Genomic DNA, 26402 nt, shown 5'->3' with positions numbered 1-26402 from the left:
GTTTCATGTAGAGGTCTTCACGGGTCCACTTAGACCCGAGCGGGTTCAGGTCTAAAAGTTTCATGTGTGCCTTGGACGTTAGTCATGTATAATAATAGCTTAACCAGGTTATTTAAAATTAATGTGTTTTTTGCCAAATGGACTAGAGGTGACCCAAACTATCTCACATGTGTGCATCAAGTCCTTTTCCAAGCACCCCCCCCCCCCCCCCTTTGTTTGCCAAGAACGCTTGCAACATCGTGTGACTGGCGGTAGGTTAATATTCATTGAGACACCTGTCAATTAATTTTGAATGCACATTTTAGTGGTTACCTTGGTGTCGTCATCAGATAACAAATGAATATAAATGTAGCAGCGGGCCAAGTTGGTTGCAAGGCCAACAGAGTTTCTTTCTGTCTGACTGGTGCATGCGGGAACGCAGACTGCATATACATAGGGTCATTTACATTTGGATCTAGTCAGGTAAAAAAATTTGCCATTGGTTCGGGTCGGACTATACTTTTTTCAGGTTTGTCTAAGGTCAGGTCTTTGTTTTTTTTTTAAATATTTATGTTGTTTGGGTCAAAAGTGATTAGAGTCTTTTCGGTTCATGTACATTTCTTTGGACCTGAGAAGACCTCTAGTTACATCCCTATGTTTATCCTGTGGTGGCTACCATAGCTTCCATTTGTGTTCCGAAATTGAGGTTAGTTGTAATTTGCAAGATGCCCCTAAACCCCACATTAGATCTCGAAATTTTTTTAGCCTTTGTTAATTTTTACACCTTAAATGTAAACTTTTTTAGAGCACTAAACTGTTATGAAGGTGCTTGACAATAATATAAAAGAACCATTTCTGTCTGTATTTTTTCATAAATTTTTAAAAAGGTTCTTTAGATTAAATGAAATTGTTCTTTTATAAACTCTAAACTGAATGTTTCTTTGAGGAACCAACAATGGCTTTTCTATGGCATAGCTATGCAAGACATTGAAAGCAATTTTTTTAAAGAGTAGGCTATATACCTATTGTAACTGCTGGATAAAACTAAATGTGTCAATGAAATAAGTTTCAGGAAACAAATATTCCGCACCTCTATATTCTGTGTCTATTAAATAGAAGAGTACTTTACCAGTAATGGGCACAGGTGTAGTTGATTCTGTTGTTGTAGTTGATAAAGTTGTTAGGGGGTTGAGGTCTCTAACCTCTGAAAAACATGCACATACTGTAACCACCAATCATTTTCAAATGTAAACCAGAGAGTAGTTGTAAAATTGCAAATGTCTCTACCTGTGCAGTACGCAGAGCAGGACGATGGACTGACAAACTCATAGACATAGTAATTCCCTGGACAAGCTTTTACTTGTATGGGATAGGATGTGTAACCACAGCAGTCATTCCCAGTAGAGCCACAGACCTGCCGGGTGACCACCCCATCTTCCAGCTGTGGGTGACGACCATTGAGCCACAGTGGTTGAGAAGTGCCACACGAGCCATAATTTACACATGACTCAGGCATCTGAGCATCTTGTCCCTGATAGTAAAGTCTGTACCAGCCGTTCCAGTTCATGTTATAGTCACACATACCACTATAGTAATTATAGTAATAGTAATAATAATAATTATAATTGCTGGTGGATCTCCAAGAATCATCCAGACTGGTATAGCTGTCACATGGGTCGATACTCGGACTGTTAAAGGCAACTGTAACAAAATTTTGGAAGGTGTTTGAAATTGCAAAACACTTTTTAAAAGTGAAACAAATAAGATTTCATATTGATTTCGGTCTTTGACATGGTTGGTCTTACTCTGTCAATATTAAAAATATGAAGATTATAAACAGTAAATCACAAATAAAATAACTTTAGCTGGCTGTTCACATGCAGGGTCACAAATGTTGATTTTAACACTGTGCTATGCCTTTATACAACTAAAGCTTTTTAAGGTTTATCATATATCAAATATTTTGTATCAAGTGTATTTTAGTCATTTAAAGTTTTTCTTGAATTAGCTGAAATTTCTAGGTTATTTAAACCCAACTGTTGGGTTTGTTCATATTTGACCTAACCCTGGGTTGAAAAAACCCAGCATTTTTTAGAATGTACTCTTTTTTATTTTTATACGGCATTAGCCTACACTGTAAAAAATCTGCTGTAATTATGCAGCTGGTTGCCAGTAACTTACTGTACTGTAGAAGATAAAGACTAAAAATGTTTCATGTTCATTTAATTTTGAACAAACTGTTGCCAGTAAATAACATAAATGTAAAATCTACAGTAAGTTACTGGCAGCTAGTTGCCAGTAATACTGTATTTTCTACAGAATTTTTTTACAGTGTATATAAAGCATCAATACAAAATGCGTGCACTTACATAATTTGAAGACATTTTAATGCTTCTTAATAAATTAAAAACAAAGCTCAGATGTTTTTAAACATGTTTCATGTAGAGGTCTTCACAGGTCTACTTAGACCCGAGCGTGTTCAGGTCTAAAAGTCTCATGTGTGCCTTGGACATGTGGCCAAAAAATGTATTTATTACACTGTAAAAAATTATTTTCTGCCTTAAAATGTTTTGTTGAATCAACTTGGATTTACAAGTTATTTCAACTTACTATTATTTATCTTGACTAGAGATGAGTTGTTATAACTTATAAATTTAAGTTGACTTTTCTCAACTATATTTTATAAGTTGTGACAACTAATTTCTGTTGAGATGACTAAATCTGAGTTGATTTAACAAAGAATTTTAAGGCAGCAAAGTTTTTTTTACAGTGTACCCGTTGTTTGGGTAAAAAGTGATTAGAGTCTTTTCGAGTCAGGTACATTTCTTTGGACCTGAGAAGACCTCTAGTTTCATCCCTACGTTGGCTTAGACAACGACAAGTTTATCCTGTGGTGGCTACCATAGCTTCTCTTAGTGTTTGGAAATTGAGGTTAGTTGCAATTTGCAAGATGCCCCTAAACTCCACATTAGACCTCAAATAAATTTTAGTATTTGTTAATTTTTACACCTTAAATTAAGCTTTTTTTAGAGCACAAAACTGTTATAAAGGTGCTTGACCATACTATAAAAGAACCATTTCTGTCTGTTTGGTTCCATAAAGTTTCAAAAAGGTTCTTTAGATTAAATTAAATTGTTATTTTATGAACTCTTAACTGAATGTTTCTTTGAGGAATCAACAATAGCTCTTCTTTGGCATCGCTATGAAAAACATTTCAAGCTCATTTTTTTAAAGAGTAGGCTATACCTATTGTAACTGCAGGATAAAAATATTCACTAGTGATAGACCGACATATGACATATCGTCCGGCCGATATATTTGGCTGATTTTTGCGAGTTTTATGTGTATCGGCATCGGCCGATACGTGGCTGATGTGTTCGCAGATTTTTTCCGGCATTATTTACAGACAGAGCGTTGGAAGCTGCAAGTGATTGCAGGTCATGTGACTTAAAACAACCAACATTTCCATGACAACATCGAAAGCTCGGCCTAGCTTATCATAGCTGGACAAAGTGGGTTTTTATTTCTCATCTCTCTCTCTCTCTCTATATATATATATATATATATATATATATTTGTAGTAGTAAAGTGCTAGAAATCTATATCCTTTGCTGATAGTTCCTCGTCATTGTTGAGAGTGCAGTTCATGGTTCCATATCACCCACACCTGTTTTTACAATTTCTTAAATAGATATATTTTTTAAGTTTAATAAATGTTACTTTTTTAAATTGAGACTAACATTTGACATCATTGTGTCATTTTTATGATGTAAATTGAGTGAGCTAAAGCAGTATCGGCTAATCGGCTAAGGTTGATGAAACAAAAATCAGTATCGGCATCGGCACTCAAAAAAATCCATATCGGTCAATCCCTATTCTGCACCTCTATATTCTGTGTTAATCTAATAGTACTTTACCAGTAATGGGCACAGGTGTTGTGGATTCTGTTGTTGTAGTTGATAAAGTTGTTGGGGGGTTGAGGTCTCTAACCTCTGAAAAACATGCACATACTGTAACCACTAGTCATTTCAAAATGTAAACCTGAGAGTAGTTGTAAAATTTTGTAAATGTCTCTACCTGTGCAGTACGCAGAGCAGGACGTTGGAGTGACAAACTCATAGACATAGTAATTCCCTGGACAAGCTTTTACTCGTATGGGATGGGATGTGTAACCGCAGCAGTCATTCCCAGTAGAGCCACAGATCTTCCGGGTGACCACTCCATCTTCCAGCTGTGGGTGACGACCATTGAGCCACAGTGGTTGAGAAGTACCACAGTAGCCATAATCTACACATGACTCAGGCATCTGAGCATCTTGTCCTTGATAGTAAAGTCTGTACCAGCCGTTCCAGTTCATGTTATAGTCACAAACACCATAGTAATAATTATAATTGCTGGTGGATCTCCAAGAATCATCAAGACTGGTGTAGCTGTCACATGGGTCGATACTGGGACTGGTGAAAGCAACTAAAAATGAGTAAAAAATTTATAAAGGAAAAACTAATTATTACAGAGTAAGAAATATGTAATGACACAATAGTCAGTTTCTTCTTGTATTAGAACCATTAATAAAAAAGTTGAAAATAAGAATAAAAGGAAGTGCTTGTGTACCTGCACAATATACAGGGGCTGGGATTGTCACACTTGGCCTGGTGAGTTTATAGACATAATAATTATCAGGACAAGCTTTGACTTCAATTGAGTTGGATCTGTATGAACTGCACTGTCCGTATCTAGAGCTGCTGTAGACTTCAAGAGTAACAACTCCATCTTCTAGACGTGGATGAGAGCCATTGAGCCACAGAGGACTGTAACCTCCACACGTCATATCATTCAGACACCACTCAGGAATCTCAGCATTCATGCCTTTAATAAAGAGTCGATACCAGCCATCCCATTCAGTCATGGTGTCATCATATTGTACACCACAGTAAGTGCGTGTGTTTCTCCATTCATTGTCAAGGGTTTTGTAGTTATAGCACGGGTCATAACTGGTGATGGTGGAAGCTGTAAAGACCAGAAACACATGAATATTAAACCTCCAGCATTTTTAAGCTGTATCCCCTATTCTTCAGAATTTATAAATATTATAACAGTTTATGTCTTCTTAGGTTCTGATGCATTTTGGAAAAAGATATCTTGAACATATGACAACACAATTTAATGCACGTTAAAGTAAACAGCAAATATGTAGCGCATGGTTAATTTATCAACTGTATGCAACCTACACAGAGTTGTGCTGTATCCAGTTGGATTTGTAGAGAGATCTGCCTCTGTCAAAGTGTTGATATCTAAAAGACAGGAAATTTAACATGAATTAAAACAGTAAAAGATTTGTGGAGCTCAGATGCAAAACCCGTTAAATGACACTTCCAAAAAAAGAAAATGATATTGACTAAATGCTCTCGCCAATTATTATGTGTTCTTTAAATACTTTCACTTCAAATCGTCTAAATCCTGACCTCAGGCCAATCAGGAATAATGCTTTGTTGGCATAATCTGTTTAACGATCGATTTTTCTGCAAGGCACATTAGGGGTGCTGAGAGCCACATCAATTTTTTGCAGAGTCCTCTAAGTGCACAGAAAATGAATTGGATAAATGATGGCTTGAAAAATAACTAAATAAATTAGACTTGACTCCCTTGTGAGTACCTGGACCTGAATATAACCTGAATGTGGTAGTCACATGATCACAGCGCCCCCTAATGTTTGGTTCAGTTTCTTCGTTTTTACATTCTGACTTTCATTATTTGCAATGTTTGTGGTTGTGTCTTTAGTGTTTTTGCTAATGTTTGCTATGTCTTGTCCAAAGAAATGGATTTTCCTGGTGCAGTGAAGTTTTTTGACAAAAAGCATACGTGCAAGTAGAGGGTTTTGCAGCGAAAGACAGTCAAACTTGTTAAATACCAATGAAATGACTAAAGTGACATTTGTGAAAATAAGGCATTTCAGTTACTGACAAATAACCTTCTTTATTACCACTAAAGTGAAATTACTGAACCTAAACATAAAAGCCTGATAAAACGTGAAAGACGCACTTAGAGGGTTTTGCATCTAAAAATCTATATTTGTAATAGGCTACATAGAACAAGTTTATATAAAGCCACAATACCTGTGCAGTAACCTGAACACCAAGACTGTGGGGAGACCAGTTCATAGACAAAGTAACCTCCTGAGCAGGCTTTGACTTGAATGGAGAGCATAAAATAAAAGCAGTACCTCCAATACGACCCAAAGACCTGACGGGTAACCACTCCATCTTCAATCTGAGGGTGACCGCCACTAAGCCAGAAATTTACGTAAGCATTACAGCTGTATGAACTAACACAGTCCTCTGACATACGGATGTTCATCCCATTATAGTAAAGTCTGTACCAACCATGCCAGGAGAAATACTCATCACAAATGTACAATCCACTTTCATTGGTGGCCCTCCAGGGACGATCCAGTGAAGTATAATTATAACAGGGATCATAACTGAGATTGTCCATAGAAGCTGTCATAGAGATAAAAGAAGAATGTTACTATTTTGAATAGACATTCATAATTTTAGGTTTTTAAAAAGCATGCACTCTAAAAATGGCTGGGTTATTTTTGACCCATAATGGGTAAATATTGGACAGAACACGTGCTGGGTTAAAAATTACTTCGTGCTGGGTTAAAAATGGCCCAATGTTGGGTTGTTGTTATGCATCCATTGGGTATAATACCCAGCAGTTGGGTTAAAATAACCCAGCATTGGGTCGATTTTTAACCCAGCACGTGTTCTGTCCAATATTTACCCATTATGGGTCAAAAATAACCCAGCCATTTTTAGAGTGTGGTCATGTCATGATCAAAACTGAACTTATGATACACTCAGCATTACCAAAACATCAACGAGTGTTTCATCAATGGGTTTTACAACTCTTTACCGTGTGCCGCTGGTTGTGTCTGGTTGGCTTGTACACTTATGGGAGCTGTCTTTAAAGACAGCTCCTGTAAGTGTACAGGCCAACCAAACGACCCAAGAAGAGTTTGGGACAAGACGAGAGAAAGAATGATGATCAATATCGGTGTTGCACTATTTGGATGGAGAAAGCTTGACGGCAACATTTAACTAGACAGAGATGCTGATCTTGTTTGTGTTTTACACGACAGGTGAGTTGTTTTGTTTCGTAACCCTTCAAAAATCATGTGCTATTATAGCGATCACAAGATTGGTGTGTAGACTAAACAGTACATCTTCCTGCAGACGATATAATGCACATCAAGAGGTATTGTACTGCAATATAACATTCAAAGGTGTCATGTCAAAATGGTAATTTTCAGACACTTACTACTAGACTTTGGTACTGTACAGACTATCATAATTTTACATCATAACCTCACAAAAAGATTTGAACTGTCAATACATTATGTGAAAAATCATTGTAGACTGTGCTGTTAACACACCATCGAATTGGACTAACATCTATGACTTACAATTTAGTTTTGAACATTACATGAAACCTTACATAATGAAATAAAACGATGTCAAACGCAACATTTATAAGTCTTGATTACCTTATCTGTCGACATGATTTCTCGTTTGTGTCTGATTGATGGCCATCAGTGGTTGAGTTAAAGACTACAAGTCCCATAATTCCACGCTGCTTCAGAGCGTCATTAAATTACGTCATTGTTATTATTTTTTTGATTGTTTTGGCACCCTCTAGGGGTGAATTCTACGTATTCCACATTTAATTAAGTAAAAAGCACTTAAGCAGCTTATTTAGTGTACTTAAGATTCTCCTAGTCTGACATGCAATTAAAAAGAAGTCTCTGAAGCCTTTGCTTGAAGTCTGTTTTAGCACAGAATTCGCCTTTACACCTGTAATGGTCTAATAGAGTACATCTAAAAATTATAAAACTACTTTTAAAGTGAGAGATTTCATTTGTTCAACCACTCTTCATATTTGTGTTCTTGTATAAAAGATCGCTAAAGATTTGTTAACTTAAAAACTAGTAGAGTACTTTACCAGAGATGGACACAGATGCAGTGGTTCTTGTTGTAGTTGATGGAGTTGTTGAGGGGTTGAGGTCTCTAACCTCTAAAAAGTAGAATTTATATTATATGACTTCCTCTAAATTTAAAAAAGAGTGCAAGTATTTAAATTTTTTTAAATGTCTTTACCTGTGCAGTACGCAGAGCAGGACGTTGGACTGACAAATTCATAGACATAGTAATTCCCTGGACAAGCTTTTACTCGTATGGGATGGGATGTGTAACCACAGCAGTCATTCTCAGTAGAGCCACAGATCTTCCGGGTGACCACTCCATCTTCCAGCTGTGGGTGACGACCATTGAGCCACAGTGGTTGAGAAGTACCACACGAGCCATAATTTACACATGACTCAGGCATCTGAGCATCTTGTCCTTGATAGTAAAGTCTATACCAGCCATTCCAGTTCATGTTATAGTCACACATAACACCATAGTAATAAGAGTAATAGTAATTATAATTGCTGCTGGATCTCCAAGAATCATCTAGACTGGTGTAGCTGTCACATGGGTCGATAATCAGACTGGTAAAAGCAACTAAAAATGTGTAGCAAAGTAAAAAATAAAAAGAAAAAAATATTATTTGCAAGAAACAGAGCAAGAAATATATAAAACATACAAAAGTCAGTTTCTTGTATTACAATCATCAACAAAAAGTAATTATAACAATAAAGGGAAGTTCTTGTGTACCTGCACAATATACAGGGGCTGGGATTGTCACACTTGGCCTGGTGAGTTTATAGACATAATAATTATCAGGGCAAGCTTTGACTTCAATTGAGTTGGATCTGTATGAACTGCACTTTCCGTATCTAGAGCTGCTGTAGACTTCAAGAGTAACAACTCCATCTTCTAGACGTGGATGAGAGTCATTGAGCCACAGAGGACTGTAACCTCCACACGTCATATCATTCAGACACCACTCAGGAATCTCAGCATTCATGCCATTAATAAAGAGTCGATACCAGCCGTCCCATTCAGTCATGGTGTCATCATATTGTACACCACAGTAAGTGCGTGTGTTTCTCCATTCATTGTCAATGGTTTTGTAGTTATAGCACGGGTCATAATTAGTGATGGTGGAAGCTGTAAAGACCAGAAACACATGAACATTTAACCTCCAGCATTTTTAAGCTACGTCCAATATTTAACACAATATAACAATTTATGTTTTAGATGCATTTTGAAACAAAAACCCTTGAACATATGACAACACAGTCTAATGCATGTTAAAGTAAACAGCCAACGTTTACTGCATAGTTAATTTATCAACTGTATGCAACCTACGCAGAGTTGTGCTGTATCCATTAACCATATCAGGATTTGTAGAAGGATCTGCTTCGGTTAAAGTGTTGATATCTGAAAGGCAGGAAATATTTAATATGGATTAAAACAAGTAAAACAATTGTAAATGGCTATTCAAACAAAAATGTTTAAACTTTATCATGCCATGGTACCTGTGCAGTAAGCTGAACATGAAAACTGTGGATTGACCAATTCATAGACGTAGTAACCTCCTGGGCAGGCTTTGACTTGAATTGACTGGAGATAATAATTATAATAACCGCAGTAGCCCCAGGCATTCGTCAACAATTGCCTGGTAACCACTCCATCTTCAATCTGAGGGTGACCGCTACTGAGCCACAGACTTACGTAAGCATTACAGCTGTATGAACTAACACAGCTCTCTGACATACGGATGTTCATCCCGTTGTAGTAAAGTCTGTACCAGCCATCCCAGTAAAAACTTTCATCACAAATGTACAATCCACTTTCATTTGTGGCCCTCCAGGGACGATCCAATGATGTATAATTATAACAGGGATCATTACTGAGATTGTCCATAGAAGCTGTCATAGAGAATGTAACAATATAGTTATGGATATAAATGTATTTTAATGGCAGGATCAAATCTATATTGCAGTCACATGATTTCGAACACAGTTAACGGTACAAGTTAACTTCCATAGTATTTGTTTTTTTTTTACTATAGAAGTCAATGGGTACCATCAATTGTGTGGTTACTATCATTTTTCAAGATATATTATTTTCTTTTAATTGAATAAAGAAACTCATACAGGTTTAGAACAACATGAGAGTAAGAAAATTTAATAGAATTAAATTTTTGGGTGAACTATCACTTTACTGAAGGAAACAAGACATTGTGTTGGTGAAGTGACAGGTGTTTGGTTTTGTGAGCCCCAGTGGCCTTTGATCATTTTCTTTAAGACCAAAAAAAATTGACAAGTGGAATTTTCCTGCCACTCTCCACACTTCATATCTGCATAAAAACAGAGATGTTGTGCAATCACTCATTCAGATTCAGGAGTGAGTCCCGGTCAAGTCTTATGATACCCCTTTGGTGGGAGAGAGCCCTAACTAGATAACCACAGGCAGTGGCTGTCTCTTGCTTTCATTTCAAGCGATTTCCCACTAAACACCTGTTGGTATACAGTAGTGCTAGGAAAGTGCATTGCTTTATGCAAGAGAAAAAAAGCAAGACCTGTAGTAGAGTGCGCCCGAATTCTAAAAGGTTACAGTTGGTACACCAAAGTGAAGACGTCTACAACCCAATGGGACAGTCTTTGTTTGGAAACACCATTACTCTTCTACTGTCCCCTTAAGGAGACAAAGAACTGCTCAGAGCATATAGCCTTATATGTGATCCAAATGTATCCCAATTGACGAGTGCAATTTTCATGCCACATCCAAGAACACATACTCAACTCAGCAATAAAAGCACTTGGTCTTCCTCCCCAAAAAGAAGTGCTTGCAAGTACATGAAAAGATCCCTGAAATGAGTGGTGGGAACTTTTCAGCAATAGAAAGCTGAGGCAGGCCTCTCTTAGCGAGGTCAAAAAGGCTATCTGTAGGCCCGTAAGGACCACAAAGAGGTCTCAAGAAGAGAAAGGCACTTCCTGGAAGGGTTTAGTCACTGCTTTGTGCCCCTGAGGAACCTGTTGATCAGGCTCAAAGATTTCCCAAGCAGTGTACCATTGTGTTAAGAATCAGCTAAAATACATCTCTTCTGCTAACACCTTACTAATACAGAGCTTGATATTTTTTTATTTTCCATCTTTATCTGTTCATTTTCTGTGAAAAAAAATACTGACTAACTCTTGTCTGTGTATACTGTGACTTGATAAGACTAGTTCTAGGGCACTTATGTATTGGTGTTCTTGTGTGGCTCTAATTGCTTCTATTGTTTACCACATTTTGAAAAGCTTTGAAAAAAACTGTCTGCTAAATGACTAAATGTAAATGGAATGAACATATGTTCGCCTCAGAAAAACAAATTTGAGTGATTGGCTTCACAACATCTCTTTTTTGCCTGGACATCCAGGATGGAGAGTGGCATGCAAATTCCACCCACCACCCTGCTGAAAAAACCAGCATCAAACCAGCATCAAACCAGCATGGACCAGCATGGGAATTATGCTGGACTATGCTGGTTTAGCTGGTGAACACCAGCATACCAGCACCAAAACACAACATGTGCTGGTATGACCAGCATGGGATGCTGGTGCTAATGCTGGTTAAGCTGGTGCTAATGCTGGTTTGGTGCTGGTTTAGCTGGTGCTAATGCTGGTGCTGATGCTGGTTTGATGCTGGTTTAGCTGGTGTTCACTAGCAAACCAGCACCAAAACACAACATATGCTGGTCTTGCTGGTATGCTGTTTTTTTCAGCAGGGCAATTGGCCTTTCATTGTAAGATCAGAGGTAATTGAGGCTCTCAAGAGCGAACACCTATGGTCACTACACCAACATAAGTAATACCACACAGTGAATAAGTGATAAATAGGGAACCTGCTTGATCTTTTTAGAAGAGGTAACATTTACATTGTGTGTGGTGAGGTTGACGTCCTTGGTTGTATTTTGTATTACAGTACTGCTACCAGTGCTAATTAAAATGGCCTATGTAGTAAAAAAGTCTCCTGTAAGCATTAATGGGAGATTTGAAAAATAGCCTTTGATAGGTTAATACTTTACCAGTGATAGGCACAGGTGTAGTGGATTCTGTTGTAGTTGATGGAGTTGTTGAGGGGTTTAGGTCTCTAACCTCTGGAAGAATTGCATTTTATATGACTTACCAATCATTTTAAAATGTAAACCAGATAGTAATTGAAAATTGTAAATGTCTCTACCTGTGCAGTACGCAGAACAGGCTGTTGGACTGACAAACTCATAGACATAGTAATTCCCTGGACAAGCTTTTACTCGTATGGGATGGGATGTGTAACCACAGCAGTCATTCCCAGTAGAGCCACAGATCTTCCGGGTGACCACTCCATCTTCCAGCTGTGGGTGATGACCATTAAGCCACAGTGGTTGAGAAGTGCCACACGAGCCATAATTTACACATGACTCAGGCATCTGAGCATCCTGTCCTTGATAGTAAAGTCTATACCAGCCATTCCAGTTCATGTTATAGTCACACATACCACCATAATTATAATAGTAATAATTTTGGCTGGTGGATCTCCAAGAATCATCTAGACTGGTGTAGCTGTCACATGGGTCGATACTCAGACTGGTGAAAGCAACTAAAAATGAGTTGGGAAGTTTAAAAAGTAAGAAAAATGAATGATACAACAGTCAGTTTCTTCTTGTATTAAAAAACATCAACAAAAATAATGATAAATACATAAATATTATAAAATATATTGTAAGAATAAGGGGATATGGTTGTGTACCTGCACAATATACAGGGGCTGGGATTGTCACACTTGGCCTGGTGAGTTTATAGACATAATAATTATCAGGGCAAGCTTTGACTTCAATTGAGTTGGATCTGTATGAACTGCACTGTCCATATCTAGAGCTGCTGTAGACTTCAAGAGTAACAACTCCATCTTCTAGACGTGGATGAGAGCCATTGAGCCACAGAGGACTGTAACCTCCACACGTCATATCATTCAGACACCACTCAGGAATCTCAGCATTCATGCCATTAATAAAGAGTCGATACCAGCCGTCCCATTCAGTCATGGTGTCATCATATTGTACACCACAGTAAGTGCGTGTGTTTCGCCATTCATTGTCAAGGGTTTTGTAGTTATAGCACGGGTCATAGCTGGTGATGGTGGAAGCTGTAAAGACCAGAAACACATGAACATTTAACCTCCAGTATTTTTGAGCTTTATCCCATATTCATTAAAATTTACCAATATTATAACAATTTATGTTTCAGTTTCTGATGCATTTTCAAATCGAAACACGTATATAATAGGGGTGGAATGGTACATGTATTCGTTTCGAATCTAGGTCACGGTTCGGTGCATGAATTTAAACAGAGAATACACGGTATGAAAATAAAAAAAACTTGCGTGCAAAATAATTAATGTAATGTGGAACTACTGTTAGATACGCGGGTTCTTTAGGGACAGCTAATCTGTAGCCCCACTTTAGCTCTGAAGCTCTGAGTGGCGCGATGCAGCCGAGCTCCGCCTATGTATGCGCTCTATCAGAGCCCGTCTACATTCTCTGGCACTCTGCAGTTTTTTGTCAGATTGACGGTCTAGTGAGTGAGTGAGCAGCGACAGCGAGTATGGCAAATGATGGTGAGGATCCGCCGGCCTCTTTAAGATCGCAAGTTTGGCAAAACTTCACTTTTCCAGTCAGTAACAGTAGTATAGGCGAGAGAGTGGTGGAAAAGACAAGGACTGTGTGTCGGCGTTGTTCGGCAGTTGTTGGTTATGTGAGTGGAAGTACATCTAATCAGGGCTCTAATGTGTCACGCATTTACACCTTGTATTTCTCACGCTGAGAAGTAGGAGATAAATTGTCCTGCTAATATACAATTAATGGACGAAGCACATGCATACGCATGGCAGTTCTGTCGAGTTCAGCTGCTTTAAGTTTTTTAAGTGTGCTCAACTTTACGCAGCGTCAGAGTACCGCGAGAAATCTTACGGAGGAGGCTGATTTCAAATCGCTCTCGCGTTACTCTGACGTCATCCACTTGTCGTTTGTTGCAGCGCCTCATGAAGTCGTACACACCTGTTAATGCATCCTACAAGCCTACATTTTTTTGTTCTTTAGTACATTTAATATTAAATAAAAGTGCTTAAATGTAATTTAAAAATGTATTTAGGTAACTTGTAATACATTGAAATCTTTGTATGAAAGATTAGTACAAGTTTATACATTTTTGTTATACGAGATAGTATGTTAAATGCCTTTCAGTACATATTCATGACATCTCAAAATAACACAGATTAGGACACCTATGTTTTTAAGATTATCTTAAGTACTAAAAAACGTGCTTTCTGCATTTTTGTTTTGCTTTTCCGTCCTTTGTTCCGAAAAATAAACCGAACCGTGACGTCTGAACCGAGGTACGAACTGAACCAAGACTTCTGTGTACCGTTCCACCCCTAGTATATAAGACAACATAATTTAAAGCACATTAAAGTAAACAGCAAATATTTAGCACATTGGTAATTTATCAACTGTATGCAACCTACGCATAGTTGTGCTGTATTCATTAACCATATCTGGATTTGTAGAGGGATCTGCTTCAGTTAAAGTGTTGATATCTGAAAGGCAGGAAATATTTAACATGGATTAAAATAATTAAAACAATTGTTATAGGCTATTTAAAAAAAAATGTAAAAAAATGATATCATGCCATGGTACCTGTGCAGTAAGCTGAACACCAAAACTGTGGGTTGATCAATTCATAGACGTAGTAACCTCCTGGGCAGGCTTTGACTTGAATTGACTGGAGATAGTAATAATAACCGCAGTAACCCCAGGCATTTGCCAACAATTGCCTGGTAACCACTCCATCTTCAATCTGAGGGTGACCGCTACTGAGCCACAGACTTACGTAAGCATTACAGCTGTATGAACTTACACAGCTCTCTGACATACGGATGTTCATCCCATTGTAATAAAGTCGGTACCAGCCATCCCAGTAAAAACTTTCATCACAAATGTACAATCCACTTTCATTTGTGGCCCTCCAGGGACGATCCAATGATGTATAATTATAACAGGGATCATTACTGAGATTGTCCATAGAAGCTGTAATAGAGAATGTTACAATATAGTTATGGATAGAAATGTATTTCAAAGGCAGGATCAAATCTATAGCTTGTTTGTGTCAGATGATTTTGATGACTCGTGAAATTCAGATGGAGGGCAAGCAAAGCTACCATTGAGGAGGTAAGTACAATGAGCAACTACTTTGTCCTCCAGACATCCTTCCACTACAGAAATCAAATTAAGCATATAAAAGTATGAAGATATACAACTTTTTTGTTAGTGGTTGGGTCAACAACCTTGGTTTCAGTCCACAAGGATAATCATTCCACAAGCTTTTTTGTTGTTGAGTTAGTTAATCTAGTAACAAACATTCAACTCTTTTGCGCCTCTCGATGTTAGCGTTACAGTTGTTTACTTTACATTATTAGGTTAACCTCTCCCAAATGTCAAGTGTTAGTGTCTTGTTTTTATAATCTATTGTTTTAAATATATCTTTAATATAATATCTATAATATATCTTCATAAATAATTATACCTAAATATTTTATTTATCGACTTGGCTCCTCCTGACAGCAGACATGGGTTTAGAAGTTACTTTTCTTGCATTTTCCTGTCAATTTCTTGCATTTCCTCTCTTATCAACAACAACTTTTGGTACACACCTTAAAACAATGCCTCTAAAATGAATTCAGTGGGAGAACACCTTTTAACGGGACGAATTCTACTGCTGCTGCAATTAGCCTCCTAGCTGCTACAACCACACTGTAGGCACACAGACTTGCAGCTTACAGCTCTACGGGCTACCTTACCTGCTCAGTTGACATTGTTTCCAAATAACTTTCTGTATTCGCCAGTTCTGTCAACAAATTCATGTGTACATTTTTGGAGGATTGGAGATGCACGAAAGCCGAGTTCCAAACCCCCTCACTCTGATAAAACCAGTGATCGACAGCCTGGAACCGCTGATTGCTCACCGGTCCAGGGGAAAAGAGGAGGTTGATAACCAGAGTGCATTGGAACTGGGAAAGTCCAGTGGTGGATTGAGGTAGGGAACTCTGGGCATATTCAGTCCATGGGAGATAGCGGTACAGCTTTCTTGGTACTGATGGCAGTAGTTACAGAGGTGACGACTGATTTCTTGAATTTTACGCTCAGTCTGGCCGTTGGTCTGAGGATGGTATCCCGAAGACAAACTTGGTGACTCCAAGGAGTTTGAAAAAGGCTCGCCAAACCTTTGAGATAAACTGAGGCCCTCTATCGGAGACGATATCTTCGGGGATGCCAAAGTTTCAAAATACGTGACTGAATAGGGCCTCAGCAGTCTCAAAGGCAATAGGGAGTTTTGGCAAAGGTATCAGTTTGCAGTCATAAAATCGACTCCTAAATGAGACCATGGGTGTCAAGGAATGGGTAGGGGTACTAGTTTAACTACAGGAAGCTTTCTAGGGGTGCTGGTGATGGCGCAAACTGAGCAACTTCGCACATATCGGGAGACGTCTTGGGAGAAGGTAGGCCATCAGACCCGAGGTGAACAGGTACAAAGGTGAGGTTTGCTGGGACTTCTCGCGGAGCGGGGTTGTTGCGGTTCTCTTGGGTTATTAGTTCATCAATGTCCCAGATTATTGGACTGATGAACATGGCTGGAGGAAGTATGGGTTCTGGCTGAAGATCCTCTGAGGTGGAACCATGAAGTTGAGAAAAAGTGTCTGCCTTGGTGTTCTTGCTTCCAGGTCTGTAGGTTACAGTGAAGAACAAGGACCAACGAGCTTGGCGTGGGTTTAACCTCTTTGCTTCACAAACATATTCCAGGTTACAGTGATCGGTTATTACCTCAAAAGGGTGGTAAGCCCCCCCAGCCAATGTCTCCATTCTTCTAGAGCTAGCTTGATGGCGAGCAGCTCTTGTTTACCTATATCGTAGTTCTGCTCCGCCTGAGATAACTTTTTGGAGAAGGCAGCACATGGATAGAGTCTGGAAGGATTCCCCTGCCGCTGAGAAAGTATGACTCCTATCCTTGAGGATGAGGCATCTACCTCAACAAGGAAAGAGATATCTGGGTCAAGATAAACGAGAACGGGTGCTGACAGGAAAGCTTCTTTGAGATAGTTCTTGATTTGTGGGAGCGGCCTTTAAGGATGAGGGGAGCACTGATGTGACTGTAATTCTTAATGAACCTATGATGGAAGTTGGCAAATCCTAGGAACCGTTGTAGGTCCTTCACCGTGATGGGTAGCGGCCAGTTGTGAATAGTTTCCACCTTCCTCTGGTCCATTTGTACTCCATGTTGGTTGATGTAGTATCCTAGAAACTGGACAGAAGTGGTATGGAACTCACACTTTTCCAGTTTAAGGTATAATTGGTGTTTTCGTAGTTTCTCCAGTACCAGGGTAACATGGTGTTGATGTTGAGAGAGAGATGTAGAATAAGTCAGGATGTCGTCAATGTAGACGATGACGAACTTGTATTTGGTAATAGGTGGTTCTGTTTGCACTTAGCTTATTGGTAATAATGTCTCTTTTGCAGGTGATGAAAACTGGAGGTTCGAATGGGTTCGGATGAAGATCATAGGAGTTCCAGGTAAGGGAAGCGGGTGAGTCTAGCACAGTGGTTCTCAACTCCAGTCCTCAGGACCCACTGCTCTGCACATTTTGGATGTCTCCCTTATTTAACACACCTGATTCAGATCATTAGCTTGTTAGGATAGATTCCATGAACTGAACTGAGTGTGTCAGATATGAGAGACATCCAAAATGTGCAGAGCAGTGGGTCCCGAGGACTGGAGTTGAGAACCACTGGTCTAGCATACTGTGATGAGACCAGACGATGACTGGTGATGGGACACAGGAGGTGGTGATTAGTATTCCGAAGAATGGGAATGAGTGGGAGGAGTGAATGTTGATGGTGAAGGTGATGGCATCCTGACAGAGTTCGCCCAAATTCTAAAAGGTTGCAGCAGGTTTTGCAATTTGGTATGCCAAAGTAAAAAGGTCCACAACCCAATGAGACAGTCTTTGTTTGGAATCACCCTTCCTCTTCCACTGTCCCCCTAAGCAGATAAAGAGCTGCTCAGGATGTCTATAGCTCTGTATGTGATCCAAATGTATCCCGGTTGGTAAGTACACTTTTGATGCTACATCCAAGAACACATACTGAACCCATCAATAAAAGGACTGGGTCTTTCTCCCCCCCAAAAAAGTGCTTGCAAGTACATGAAATAATCCCTGAGAGGAGTGGTGGAAACTTTTAGCACATTGGCAGCCTGGGGTCCCAGAAAGAGTCTTCAGGCCCAATATCCAGGCATTCGCTGGTGAGAGAGAGTGCATGCCAGCCTCCCACCCTCCTTTATGATGCGAGTGCCACCAGTAGAATCACCTTCAACAATAGAGCTGAAGTAAACCTTCCTCAAGGGGCTCAAAAAGGCTCTATGTAGGTCTGTAAGGAGAGTACAGTATAGTAGAGAAAGGCACTTTCTGGAAGGGTTTAGCCACTTCTTTGTGCCCTTGAAGGAACATGTTGACCAGGCTGTGGTGCCCCAAAGAGTTCTCCACCAGTGTATCATTGTGCATGACTACAGTATATATATGTACACATACAGTTTAAGAGTGAAGGGAGATAGATGCCTGTGCACCAGAGCATCCGTGCCGAGGGGAGCCTTGGACAGGCAGTACTACAGGGGCAATGGGAGATTTGCCCACAAGGCAAACTGGTCCACCTGTGCCTCACCAAACCTCTCCCATATCAGCTGGACTACATAGAGATGAAGCCTTCATCCTCATGTGAGCATTACCTGTCACAAAAACTTGAAACACCAATCATGGCCATCTTATGGAGAGATATAATGGCCAGCTGTTTGTGTTAGCTTTTTTACAGGAAATTCTCTCTTTTAGCACTCATGAACCTTTCAAAGCCCATGGGTTGTTGTCAGCACAACAAGAGCAAACTGCTGAAAGCACCATATTTCTAGCAGCAAATGAAGTAGAAAAGTAATTCAGTCTTGTAATAAAGATTATAGGATTAATATATGTTTGCCTTCGAAGAAGTCTGAGTGATTGGCTTCACAACAACTCTTTATGCCTGGACATCCAGGATGGAGAGTGGCATGCAAATTCCCCCCAGCATTTGGCCTTTATTGTAAGATAGAGGTAATTGAGGCTCTTAAGAGTGAACCCCTATAGTCACCACACCAACACAGGTAACACAACACAGTGAGTAAATGTTAAAAAGAGAACCTGCTTTATCTATTTAGAAGAGGTAACATTTACATTGTGTGTGGTGAGGTTGATGTCCTTGGTTGTATTTTGTATTACAGTACTGCTAACAGTGCTAATTAAAATGGCCTTGTAAGTGTGAGTATGTCATAAATCTAATAAACAAATATTTTTGTCAGAGATTTGGAAAATAGTAAAATACTTTACCAGTGATGGGCACAGGTGTAGTGGATTTTGTTGTTGCTGATGGAGTTGTTGAGGGGTTAAGGTCTCTGACCTCTGAAAGATTTTATATGACCAACAGTCATTTTCAAATGTTAACCAAAATGTAAATAAAATGTAATTTTTAAAGATTGTAACTATAAAAAATGTGAATGTCTCTACCTGTGCAGTACGCAGAGCAGGACGTTGGACTGACAAATTCATAGACATAATAATTCCCTGGACAAGCTTTTACTCGTATGGGTTGGGATGTGTGACCACAGCAGTCAATCCCAGTTGAGCCACAGATCTTCCGGGTGACCACTCCATCTTCCAGCTGTGGGTGACGACCATTGAGCCACAGTGGTTGAGAAGTACCACACGAGCCATAATTTACACATGACTCAGGCATCTGAGCATCCTGTCCTTGATAGTAAAGTCTATACCAGCCATTCCAGTTCATGTTATAGTCACACATAACACCATAGTAATAAGAGTAATAGTAATAATAATTGCTGCTGGATCTCCAAGAATCATCTAGACTGGTGTAGTTGTCACATGGGTCGATACTCAGACTGGTGAAAGCAACTAAAAATTAGTTGGGAAGTGTAAAAAGCAAGAAAAAGTTAATGATATAACAGTCAGTTTCTTCTAAAAAACATCAACAAAAATAATGATAAATACATAAATATTGTGAAATATATTGTTAGAATAAGGGGATATGCTTGTGTACCTGCACAATATACAGGGGCTGGGATTGTCACACTTGGCCTGGTGAGTTTATAGACATAATAATTATCAGGACAAGCTTTGACTTCAATTGAGTTGGATCTGTATGAACTGCACTGTCCGTATCTAGAGCTGCTGTAGACTTCAAGAGTAACAACTCCATCTTCTAGACGTGGATGAGAGTCATTGAGCCACAGAGGACTGTAACCTCCACACGTCATATCATTCAGACACCACTCAGGAATCTCAGCATTCATGCCATTAATAAAGAGTCGATACCAGCCGTCCCATTCAGTCATGGTGTCATCATATTGTACACCACAGTAAGTGCGTGTGTTTCTCCATTCATTGTCAAGGGTTTTGTAATTATAGCACGGGTCATAATTGGTGATGGTGAAAGCTGTAAAGAAAAGAAACACATGAACAAAGATTTCTTAATCATACAACAACACAATTTTATGCACATTAGAGTAAACAGCAAATCTTTAGCACATGTTAATTTATCAACTGTATGCAACCTACGCAGAGTTGTGCTGTATCCATTAACCATATCTGGATTTGTAGAGGGATCTGCTTCAGTTAAAGTGTTGATATCTGAAAGACAGGAAATATTTAACATGGAATAAAACAAGTAAAACAATTGTTATAGGCTATTCAAACAACATTTTACAAAATAATATCAAGCCATGGTACCTGTGCAGTAAGCTGAACACCAAAACTGTGGGTTGATCAATTCATAGACATAGTAACCTCCTGGGCAGGCTTTGACTTGAATTGACTGGAGATAGTTATAATAATAATAACCACAGTAACCCCAGGCATTCGCCATCAACTGCCTGGTAACCACTCCATCTTCAATCTGAGGGTGACCGCTACTGAGCCACAGACTTACGTAAGTGTTACAGCTGTATGAACTTACACAGCTCTCTGACATACGGATGTTCATCCCGTTGTAGTAAAGTCTGTACCAGCCTTCCCAGTAAAAACTTTCATCACAAATGTACAATCCACTTTCATTTGTGGCCCTCCAGGGACGATCCAGTGATGTATAATTATAACAGGGATCATAATTGAGGTTGTCCACGGAAGCTGCATAGAGAATGTTACAATATTATGAATAGAAATGTGTAATTTTACTAACACATTACTGTGTAATTTAGTTTAATATTTTACCAGTAGTTGTGATGGGCAAAAATGAAGCAGATTCTGTTGTTGTAGTTGAAGTTGTTGAGGGATTAAGGCTTCTGACTTCTAAAATGGAGAAGAGTATTAAATGATTGTCAGTCATAATCAAATGTTTTTTTGTTTAATCAACTCTGATTTAAGAGTCATTTTAACCTAATTTTATTTAACTCGACTAGAGATGAGTTGGTATAATTTATAAAATATTGTAAATATAACTTCATTTTATAAGTTGTAGCAACTCATCTCTTGTCATGATAAATGATGGTACGTTAAAATGACATGTAAATCAGAGTTGATTAAACTGGGGCATATTATTGTTTATTAAAAAAGTGCATTAAAAGAAAAAATCATTCAAGTATTCGAAACATTATTTTGTATGTTTTGTCAAAATGACTGGAGGAGTGAACTGAAGAGGAGAGAGGACCAACATTTGAAGGGTCTGGAGAAATTCTGTTTGGAGGAATTACTTGGCATGAATTCTTCAATGTGTAAAAAACATTTTCTTATGACGTGATTCCCCCCAACCCCCACTTTCAAATATTTTTTTATCTATAAAACATTGAATTTTTGTGAATTTTTCAAATAAAAGATAAGAAGAGACATATATGTTGTTCATATTTACAAAGTGTGGCAGTAATATATAACTTGTTCAATATGTTCATAAAAACTGAATACTAGCCACACCTGCTATTGTTATAATCATGTAAGCCCAAATGTAAAGATTGTACATTCACATAAAGGTAGGTCTAAGCTAATTAAAAGCTAATGTAGGACTGCTTTAAATAAATATTATTATTTTGAAAACACTCAAAATTCTGCTAGGTTATTTTTTTAACTCAATGCTGGGTTAATATTGGACAAAACACTTGTTGAGTTATAAATAAACCTATTTTTGGTTGCTGTTAACCCAACCATGAGTTGAAACAACCCAGCATTGCATTGAAACAACCCAGCATAGGTTTATTTATTAACCCAACATTTGTTCTGTCTAATATTTACCCAGCATTGGGTTAAAAACAACTCAGCAGAATTTAGAGTGAAGCTGGCACCAAAGTCATACCATTCATCAGGAGAAGCGCTACACACAATGACATCAGGAAGCCCATTTTCACCTGGCACCTGCAGACTTGATCTATTAAAAAATAATGAAGAAAAAAAACAGATAAGCTGTCTAAGTATTTCTAAATTCTCAAATACATTATGATGGGAATTCAGTTTTACCACAATTCATAAATAAAAATACATAATTTATAAACATGTTTGATTATTTAATATCAATTGTGCAGTATTTTTTAAACAAGAAGCCACTGAAAATGTAATATAAATAAATTTGTAAAAAGTTTTTTTTTTTCATAAATCTACAAACTGTGTTGTTTGTTGTATACACTTAAATGGCTGGGATATTTTAACCCATAATAGGTAAATATTGGACAAAATATGCTTGGTTAAAAATTACCCAATATTGGGTTGTTGTTTTGCAACCATGGGTTAGCATTACCCAGAAATTGGGTTAAAAAAACAGCATTAGGTCAATTTAACCCAGCGGTGTGTTCTGTCCAATATTTACACAACATGGGTTAAAAAGAACACAGCCATTTTAAGAATGTACATTTATAAAAAACATTCTTGCATTAGTTACACAATGCATATCCGGTTAACACAGAATATGACATTTCTATACAATTATTACAGACTTAATTGTTAATGCATCAGAAGTGAATTACCCAAGCATAGAATACAGTAATGCATAACTTTACCTCAGATGAAATATCACTGCATTAAGTACCATAAGACCTCTCTCTTATAGTCACATTCACCAGCATACAGTGATGCTGAAATATACATCTAAGCCTTTTATCTTTCATTGGTTCATACAGGTAGGACAGGTATGATTTCAAGAAAAACCATGAACCAGTTTTCCTTTCGTTTTTTGTAACATGAAACAAAACCTTAGACCTGCTTTTAGATATTGTTGCTTCATTCTATAATGTATGCTTATAAAGTTTTAGAAGCAAATGTGTAAACATTAGAATTCCTATACAGTGTAAAATATTGTTCCTGAAGCCCCCTCTCAAACGTTTTTGGATGTCTTTCTGTTTGACACCAAAGTAAGCTCATAAATCACTCTATACAATAATATGTTTCTTTGAATCAAACGTGACATGGAATTTAAGGATTAAGGATTGAGAATGAGAATATGGATTCCTTAACATGTTACTCAGAAAAATAAAGATTTATGTTCCCTAACAAACACCCAGATGCAATCCAACAAACCAATTGAAAACTGTTTGTTACTAAATGGAATGTAACAATGGCTTATAAGTGACATCAGAGACCATATTTCATTGTTTCTTTCTTAAGTTGTTTGTCTTGCTTAACTGGACTTTGCAATAAATTGTCTGCTCTTTTTCAATGGCAGTGTTGTAACTAAAATCTGTATTGTTGTCTTGATCCTTTGAAATACTAGAAATGTAAAAACAGAGTTTAAACTTGAGAAATGGTAATAGAATATGTATTAATAATGTTAACTTACTGACTAAAGTTTTGTGGACACATATGTTTAATCAGGTAATTCTATTTTATTATAAAAGTATTCAATTATTATTTATTATATGAACTTTCTTAACAATACGAGCAGCTGATAATATACTGTATGTACTGTATATGCTGTTTGAAAAATTGCAAACATTCAGTTTACTGTTAAATTAATGTTTTTAGAATAAAGATTATTCAATAAAAAAAAATGAAATACACTTTGCTGAGATAATGCAGACCAGTTATTATGTTGTTCTAGTACAAGTATTTCCTGCTTAAGCACACAGCAGACATTGTTTGAAATTCTTAAAGGATTAAACAAATAAATAAAAAAACTGAATTGAAATTTGAATTGACTGACAACATGCACGCATTATTAACAAAAAATGTATGTGCCACACAAATAGTGATTGTATTTATTGTTGTTTATGAAAAGTTAATCCCCAGCAACAATGTGAAAAAGGGTGGGAAGCACACAAACATTCTTCTTTGTCTAATAATATTGTTCTCTCAAGCCTATAGGTCTCATGGAAACTCATTCATACATTGTCTGTCTCTGTTTTAGAAATCAAGAAAGGCCAAAGGTGATTAAAGCAAACACTGTCTAGCCTACTTTTTGCGTTCTTCTTTATGATTCTTTTGTCCAAGATCAAATAGCTTCAAGAATGAGAACTGGCACTAAGCACAGTAACTATATGAAAATTTTATTCATAATTTTTTATAGCTATTCATAGGTTTATTCAGTTTGAGAATTAGATAAGAAGATTTTGGTGACACATGTGAGATTATTAGGTACTTTTAATCTGGTGATTTAGAAAGATGCAGCAGACTTTTGCTCAAAATGGAAAATTCTTTATTTGTCCTCTATATTGTCATGACCCTGTTTTGTGTTTCCCTTGTCTTGTACTTTTATTTTGAAGTTCTGTAGACTTTCAGTTTGTATTTTGAGTTCCTTTTCCTGTCTGTAGTTCTTGTAGTTTTTTTATTGGTTCTCATTTGATTTTGTTTTTCCAGGTATGTCTTAATTGATAACCCATGAGTATATAATATTTCCCTATGTTCGTTTTCTTTTGTCTGTCATTGTGAGTGGATGTTTCTTGAAAATTCTTGTCCCGGTTCTTTTTGTTGTCTTCCCTAGTTTTTTTTGTTGTTGTTGATGATTCTGTTTGTTTATGCTTTGTTTTGCCCATGTTTTATTAAACCATTGCTGCATTGCTGGATCCACTGCCTTTCCCTGCCTTGTCCACACATTGCATCTATACATACACACATTGCGTATCACATTTTCTAACATTATACAATTTCTATAATAAATATTATGCAATTTTATATATTTCATAATTTAAAAGAAAATTCCTAGTCAACTTAATGCATGATAAATATCAATATCACCTAGTTATTACAACATTGTAAACAGGGCAGGAAGATTTCCCTCACAATTACTGCATTGAAGGTCCACGCCAGGTGGTAGGCAATGTCGGTCCTTGAGTGCACCTGAACAACTAATCAAGGTCTAAAGAGTCACCTGAAAACTACAGGTAACAATGTTTTATAAGGGTTGAGGCTTAAATCTGCAGGACATCGGAACTCCAGGATCCATGTTGCCTACCCTTAATCTGCTCTCTTAAAATGCTCAGGTTATTTGTAACCCATGATTTGGGTTAAAAAAGTTTACTACATTTCCTGTGAAGTGCTTTAGATATAAAGATAGACACTCTTGAAGTTCATTTAGTCTTTATTAAAAGTTTACTACATGCCTGTGTATTATTTTAGATATTTGGAAAAGGTCCCTCTTAAAGTACACCTAGAACTATTTAAAGGTTTACTAAAGTGTAGTATTTTTGTTTTGGAGATTGTCTCTCGTGTGTCCACTTCAGTAAATCAATGGTACATCCACTACTGAAGATTTACTTTTGGTCTTCAAAATGTGATGAAAAAATGCATCTTTTACAATAAAACTTAATTTCACGGAAACATTTTCCTTGTAAAAGTAATAAGTGTAAAGTTATTTTAAGCAGCGTGTATTTAAAGGTAAACATAACAGTTTGTGTAACAGTTTTTCTCAATTGATAAAACACTAAGGGGCAGTTTTGCGGATTAGACTAGTCCTAGACTAAAATAAATGTAAGAGCTGTCCAAACTGAAAACAACTTGCACTGACACATCTTAAAATACATCAGTGCCCTTTGTTTTGCCTAAAAAATGCACACAAGTAATGTTTTTTAGTAAGGCATTGTTTGTTAAACCTAGTTATATTTTATTATTAAACTAAGGCCTAGTCCTGGTTTAAGCTAATCCCTGTCCGGGAAACCACCTCTAAAACCCATTGGCTGAACAAAGTTCTCAGTTGCCTGAACTCATTTATCTAATTGTGCAGTCTGTTGTCTATACCTAAACCATTTCACATGATAAAACACAATTTGCAGATCTCACTTCGACTTTTCAGCAAAACTCCAAACACATACTCATTCTCAAAACACATTCTGCACTCTGTTGCACGTCATGCATACTGGTAAACAAGCAGCAACAATCAAATACAAATGAGCACAC

The 26402-nt window shown here is 37.6% G+C and overlaps 1 protein-coding gene across 1 annotated transcript in view; it reads right to left on the bottom strand.

Annotated features, from left to right (window-relative positions):
- Nucleotides 1-23160, bottom strand: part of LOC135720463 (uncharacterized) — a 34137-nt gene extending 10977 nt beyond the window's left edge. Inside the window, exons 1-25 of the mRNA XM_065242596.1 lie at nucleotides 23075-23160; nucleotides 22378-22449; nucleotides 21306-21383; nucleotides 20826-21221; nucleotides 20655-20726; nucleotides 20137-20532; nucleotides 19587-19991; nucleotides 19410-19481; nucleotides 14644-15033; nucleotides 14472-14543; nucleotides 12699-13094; nucleotides 12150-12548; nucleotides 11995-12066; nucleotides 9461-9853; nucleotides 9291-9362; nucleotides 8694-9089; nucleotides 8136-8540; nucleotides 7981-8052; nucleotides 6093-6476; nucleotides 5208-5270; nucleotides 4591-4986; nucleotides 4057-4446; nucleotides 3897-3971; nucleotides 1267-1680; nucleotides 1109-1183 (exon numbers count right to left, since the gene is read on the bottom strand). Of these exons, the coding sequence (XP_065098668.1) occupies nucleotides 1109-1183; nucleotides 1267-1680; nucleotides 3897-3971; nucleotides 4057-4446; nucleotides 4591-4986; nucleotides 5208-5270; nucleotides 6093-6476; nucleotides 7981-8052; nucleotides 8136-8540; nucleotides 8694-9089; nucleotides 9291-9362; nucleotides 9461-9853; nucleotides 11995-12066; nucleotides 12150-12548; nucleotides 12699-13094; nucleotides 14472-14543; nucleotides 14644-15033; nucleotides 19410-19481; nucleotides 19587-19991; nucleotides 20137-20532; nucleotides 20655-20726; nucleotides 20826-21221; nucleotides 21306-21383; nucleotides 22378-22423 (5929 nt within the window). The 5' untranslated portion in view covers nucleotides 22424-22449; nucleotides 23075-23160. The remainder of the gene's footprint in view (nucleotides 1-1108; nucleotides 1184-1266; nucleotides 1681-3896; nucleotides 3972-4056; nucleotides 4447-4590; nucleotides 4987-5207; nucleotides 5271-6092; nucleotides 6477-7980; nucleotides 8053-8135; nucleotides 8541-8693; nucleotides 9090-9290; nucleotides 9363-9460; nucleotides 9854-11994; nucleotides 12067-12149; nucleotides 12549-12698; nucleotides 13095-14471; nucleotides 14544-14643; nucleotides 15034-19409; nucleotides 19482-19586; nucleotides 19992-20136; nucleotides 20533-20654; nucleotides 20727-20825; nucleotides 21222-21305; nucleotides 21384-22377; nucleotides 22450-23074) is intronic.
- Between the last annotated feature and the right edge of the window lie 3242 nt (nucleotides 23161-26402).

This window comes from Paramisgurnus dabryanus, chromosome 1, assembly GCF_030506205.2.
Source record: "Paramisgurnus dabryanus chromosome 1, PD_genome_1.1, whole genome shotgun sequence".
NCBI lineage: Eukaryota > Metazoa > Chordata > Actinopteri > Cypriniformes > Cobitidae > Paramisgurnus > Paramisgurnus dabryanus.
The sequence above is the reverse complement of the archived record's forward strand: the minus strand, read 5'-3'. Positions and strand labels throughout refer to the sequence as shown.